The sequence below is a fragment of the Drosophila mojavensis genome, unplaced genomic scaffold (genome assembly GCF_018153725.1).
Source record: "Drosophila mojavensis isolate 15081-1352.22 unplaced genomic scaffold, ASM1815372v1 contig_231, whole genome shotgun sequence".
In the NCBI taxonomy this organism is placed as follows: Eukaryota; Metazoa; Arthropoda; class Insecta; order Diptera; family Drosophilidae; genus Drosophila; species Drosophila mojavensis.
In genome coordinates this window covers 1,895,519-1,901,449 of record NW_025318772.1, presented here as the reverse complement: position 1 = coordinate 1,901,449, position 5,931 = coordinate 1,895,519, and the positions used below count along the sequence as shown (strand labels likewise).

The 5,931-nt window shown below is 43.2% G+C and overlaps 1 protein-coding gene across 1 annotated transcript; it reads left to right on the top strand.

The window, feature by feature from the left end:
* The first annotated feature begins 3,497 nt into the window (after positions 1-3,497).
* On the top strand, positions 3,498-5,931 carry LOC6574629 (NEDD8 ultimate buster 1). Its single transcript, XM_002000627.4, has one exon. The coding sequence runs from the start codon at positions 4,039-4,041 to the stop codon at positions 5,908-5,910; it is 1,872 nt and encodes a 623-aa protein (XP_002000663.2). The 5' UTR covers positions 3,498-4,038; the 3' UTR covers positions 5,911-5,931.

Below are 5,931 nucleotides of genomic sequence, written 5' to 3'. Positions count from 1 at the left end.
TACACATATCCTTGTTGTTAAATGCATAATTTTTAGTGGAAATTGCGGCACGAAATGTTTCACTTTTTGACTGCGTGACGCTTGTTTGAGGTGTGTATGTGTGTGTGTGTGTGTGTGTTCGGTGTGTTGTGTGTGCTTAGGGGGTTGCTGAGGGTGGGCCGCTGCTGCCAGCCAAAGGTCGTTTGTACGGCCCACAAATAAGGAAGTAATATGTCGCCACTGCATGGCCATCAAAGCCAGACGCGTTGAATACTTCACGGGGCTTGTAAATGACAAAAGCTGCTCCCGCTGCAAGCACCCCCATAGAGTGGCCGACCTTCTTCTACCATCTACCCCGCCCCCATATCATCTCGCGCTGTGTGAGAACTGAATGCTCTTTTTTCTTTCACATGAAGCGTTCCCTTACATTGTCAACAATTTGGCTACAATGAGAAGGATAGTTTGAAATGCCAAAAAAAAAAAAAAAAAAAAACTGAAACTGAAAAATGCATTTCAATTATAATTTATTATAACTAAATGAATAAATAAAATATTTATTATTATTATTATTTTTTTTTTTTTATAGAAATTTCATGTATAGAAATTTCCATATTTTAAATAATATTTTTATTTTAATAAAATATATGTATTTTTAATATCTTAAATATCTATTTATTGGTATTTGAATTTAACAAATTATTATGATTATAACATAATTATTATATAATTCAAGTAAAATAAATTTCTAATAATCGAGGGTTATGTATGTTAATATGTTCAGCTGCTTGAGGAAAATACCGAAAGAGAGAAGTTTATGTTAATTTGACATCAGATATACTAGAATAGGGTATTTGATCAGTGTGTAGGATATTTGATTGCTTAATACTCCCACAAATCACCGTCTCTTCCCAGGTTGCGTGCCAGCTCTTTTTTTGTGGCTTTCTTTCTACCCCGCTGTCAGAAACATTGAACCGCATTTGTATTGAAAGATTAATGATGCACAATTGGTCGCATCATCCTGATGTCTGTGGCTATTGTTATTCGAATTGCTGTTGTTGTTGTTTTTTGATGATTTGCTCAAATTTATGATCCTAAAGAGATTGTCACATTTTAAGTTTCAAAGATCTCTAAAGGTTGGGGGGCGCCGGCAAATCATTTCATTAACTTAATGTACCAGAATGTGACTTGTCGGTTGTCAACTTTGTGTCGCTCGCTTGAAGGATGTGAGCGTGTGCAGTCCTGGCAGGATGTTGTTCACTTTAGTTTAATACCAAGTGCCGACCGACTGCTGACGACGACAAGTCAGTTAGTGCAGCAAAACTTTGCCAACTTTGGCTCTGGCTCTGGCTACAAGGCACTGATTTTATTTACAGGCTAACAACAAGGATACTTGTGTAGACAGGGCAAGTCAAGTCGAGTCGAGTCGAGTCGAGTCGAGTCAATGCGAGTTGCTTGGGTGTAAAGAAGAATGCCACCCCCCGTGGCAGCTGTTTCTAGATGCAACGTAGCTGTCAGTAACACTTACTTAACATTTAACTTGTGTCATTTCCACTATACAGGCCAGGCACAACTCTAGGCGTCAGTAAGCGGCAAGAATAATGACAATGCATGCGCATCTGCTGGTATCTGTCAGATCACAGTGGTTAAGGAGGTGCCACTAATGCGTGGAATAGAAAACAGGACAATATTGGATACAATGCGAGAAAATTATATTAAAAATATTTTGATTATTATTTAAGAAAGACTATGAAAGAAACTTGAATGAATATGCATATGTATACGCGTTCATACATACGGACAGACGGATGGACAGGAGATGGACAGGGCCGAATCGACGCAGCTCGTCGCCCTGATTAATATATATATACTTTGTGGGGTCTATCCCGCCCATCCTTCTGCCTGTTACATACATCTCAACAGAACCATTATACCCTGATTTCCCATTTTCAATGGCTTCAGGATATAAAAATCGAAAGCATCTCTTTGCCTTCGCTTTAATAAACGATATCAAGGGGCAAGGCAGCAAAGAAACTGAAGCAAACAATTAAACATCTACACACAGCATGGCGTTTGCCAAACAACAAACTACACACACATACACACACAGATAAACACATTCCCAGCCATACACAAACCAACCCATCAAATGGACGCAAGGCCTTCCTTCTGCTGCCTCCTTCCATCGTTCAAGCACGCTGGCTACTTCATCATGGCCAGCAACTGCATTAGAGATTCATCCATTTATTCACACCACAAGTCAGAGTGGGAGCAGAAAAAGTAGTAGAACTTGGCGAAGAAAAAGGCGAAACAGAACATTTAGCAAAGAGGACAATTCGGACCCGAGGCGTAAACTTATTCCGAACAGACATTCATTTTTTTTTTTTTTTTGCCATACACAATAAGCCGCGGCACTTTTCATTAGCAGCCACACTTCTGCGACAGCTGTGGGACAGGGACAGAAAGTACACTCAGAGAAAATTGATAGTCGTATTTCCCATATAGTGCTAACAATTGTTATCAAAAGAAAAACAAAATTTTCTTTTACTGTATTTAAGCTTCATTTCTGGATTAGATTTTTTTTCAGTGTAGGCAATGCAATACTATATAAAATTGATAATTAGAAAGACTTCATAAAAGTATTTATTATTTATTTAACTCAAATAAATTTAAAAAATTTTGTTACTCAAAAGGAAGTTATTATTTGTTTTCTGTGTACGATACTGAAATTTTTCTCTTGGTGTATGTATTGTAGTCTATCTATAAACTGTCTTGGCCTTGCTGGGCTTTACTTCTTACTTTTTCTGGCGCCTTTGTTGCAGTTATTAACCCTTAACCGCACATAACATTTATTACCCACATTGTTCCTCACTCACACTAATGCACACGCACACATATATACCTTCTCTCTCTCTATATATATATGTACACACACATACACACGCAGACAGAGAGACAGAGGGCCAAACAAGTCGCCTGCGTTAAGCTGACAATGACATTTGGTCTCTCCCTCTCTCTCTCTCTCTCTCCTTCCAGTTGATTGTACGCTGTGTGGACGACTTTTGTCTGTGGTTTATCGCTTTTAATTTGTCGCCGCGTCTTTGGGGCTCGTTAAGTCGCCCTTTTTCCACTTTTTCCAATGCGTCGTTTCCATTGCTTCTTTCTCTGCTTCTCGCTGAGTGAATTTCCGTGGCGATAATTGGCTCTGTGCACAAGGCCAAGAAAATTAGAGATTTGTTGCTTGGTAATTCGTTACAACATGTTGAATGCCAAGAGCTTTGCTCTGCGCTCTCTTCTCCCACTTTACAGGCGTTCCCGAACTAATACGAGTTTATTGGTTTTGCGCTATGCAAGTCTGGCTGTCCCGTTCGACTTGAAATTCGTCTACTTGACTTATAAAATGTTACTTTTTTATGAGATACGTCTATTTTGAATGTACTATACTTATATATAGTTGAATAATATAATATAATTTGTGCCTTCAGTGAAATCATATTCTTCATAAATAATAAGCTATTCAACTGATTTCAATATAAAAAATTGTATTTCATTAAATTCGGAGAGTTTTTAGAAGAGATATACTTTTTTCAATTTTTCCGAGTGTTTCATTGAGTAAATATTGCATGCATTTATAGATGACGTACATAACTTTATGTAACCTCATACTTAACGTTATTGTAAACCTTTTTTGCTTGTTCCATTAATCTCTTATACCTTGTATTGTATCCTTAACAATATTACCAATATCTTGGATATTTGCCAATATGAAGAATTCTTGAAAGCTTCATGAGGAATATCTTCGCGGAAAGAATTCCAACCAAAAATAGATTCTGAACTCAAGTTGAAAAACAAATTTGATAAATTTGCTAGTTAAATAGTATATGAACAATTTTGGTCCTGTCGAATTCATGTGATTTAAAAGTCAAAATTATTTTTGCGGAATTTAAAAATGTTTAAATGAAATGTGACAAAAAAAATTTGGAAAAAATATATATGGATTTTGAGCAATACGTCAGTACTGAAAAAAAACTCGTGTACGAAGGTGAAGAATAGCTTATAGAAATGTCCGATTCGGAGAATAATCTGATGCGACTGCGCGCACGTTTACAGCAGCGTGGCGTAAAGTTGTGGGAGTCGCCGTATTATGTGGAAAATGTGGGCACCAGTGATGCGGCCGTGGAGGGGCTCGCTCAGGAGCTGAGCCGTGAGATGCACATAAGTGCAGCTAGCTGCAAAAACTCATTGCTGGAGCTGCAGCAGCACGCGCTGCGCAAATTGAGCGCTCGCCGCGAGTTCAATGAGACGGGGCTGGCCACCTTCCACGTGCGCTGCGTGGACAGCCACGGGGGCACCGTTCGCTTGCTGCAGGTGAAGTGCAAACTGGCCGAGCCGGGCGCCATGCTGCAGGCTAAAATTGCGCATGAGCTGCGGCTGAGTGAGGCGGATCACGTGAAGTGCATATCGGCGGGCCGGATGGTGGCGCCACAGGCGACGCTGCAAGACCAGGGCTTGAAGAACAATCAACAGTTGCTCGTGATTGTGGGTCAGGCGGATGCCCAGGGTGAGGCGCTCTATGAGCGCATACGGCAGATAATGCGGGATGTCGAACTGGTCATCGATTCGGATCATCATTTTGTAGATCTAGAGGATCAGGATGGCAACGCCATGTTTCTGCCACCGCACGAGAATCGTGCCCTACTCCTGGGCATGGCGCTGTGCGAAAAGGCGCGCTCAGCCATGCGCCGGGAGCAATACGATGAGGCCCTGCTGCTCTTCCTTGAAGCGGACGAGAAGTTCAACAATTGTGACTCAAAGTTTCTGGAATGCGTGGACAACTATGCGCTGCTCAACTTGGACATTGTGTGGTGCTATTTGTGTTTGAAGAACATAACTCAGCTGCCGGATGCACAGCGCCGGCTCGATGTCTGCGAGCGCATTCTGCAGCGCAGCTATGGTCCGAACTTTAGTCGCTTGTATGCTCTGAAGGGCTCCAGTTGTCCGGAGCGTGCGATTATTGTGCGGCTGCAGCTGCTCCAGGGCATCATCCTTTTCCACTCGAATCGCCACGATGAGGCGCGGTCGCGTCTGCAAACTGTGGCCACAGCTTTGGGCGAGCTGAAGGTGAATACCGAGCAGCTGGCAGTGCTGATGGAAATGGGCTTCGATGCGTCGGCAGCGCGTTTGGCTCTACGCTCCAGCAATGGCAATGTGGAGCGGGCGGTGCAGTTTATCCAACAGCGTAGACTCAGCGTGCAACAGGCTCGTCTAAACTCCGACTCGGAGCGGGAGCTGAGCCGTCGCCTAGCCCAGATGCAGGTGGGCAACGATGATCGTGATTGGGTGCATCCGCGCAGCGTCTGTCGTCTCATGGAGCTGGGCTACGAGCGCTCGCTCGTCGTAGAGGCACTGCGTCGCACTGGCAACGATATAACCAAGAGCCTGGAGCTGCTGCAATCTCACTCGGAAGAGCTGCGTCGCAATCTGCCCGCCACCCAGACAGCCGACGAGCAAATGCTCTTCACTCTACGCGAGCTCGGCTTCAAGCTGTCCGCTGCTCGTGCCGCTCTAGAAACCACTCGCAATAATCTCGACAACGCCATTGACTTTCTGCTCAAAAGCTTTGCCACCGAGCAGGAGCTGAACAGTGTCATCGAGCACATGACCAGTTTGACCGAACAGGGCGCTGCCACGGATGAGTCTGCTTCTGCCTCCGCCTCCACATCCACCTCATTCGCTCGATTGACTGCGCTCACGCCCAGCAAGCTGGCTCTGGTTAAGTCGGTGCTGAGCAAGGCTCAGACTGAAATCGAATCGTATAGCGCCTACAAGCGCTTCAATGAGGATATTCCCGATATCGATCAGGACTATTTGGACTTACCCTTGGAGCAGGAGGAGCAAATACTTAACGAGTACAGACAGCTATTGGAACATTAAAGTTTGCCTCTTTTATAATAA

What these genes read in the sequence shown, in the direction of transcription:
- LOC6574629 (XM_002000627.4), top strand. Translation starts at nt 4,039, where the DNA reads ATGTCCGATTCGGAGAATAATCTGATGCGACTGCGCGCACGTTTACAG.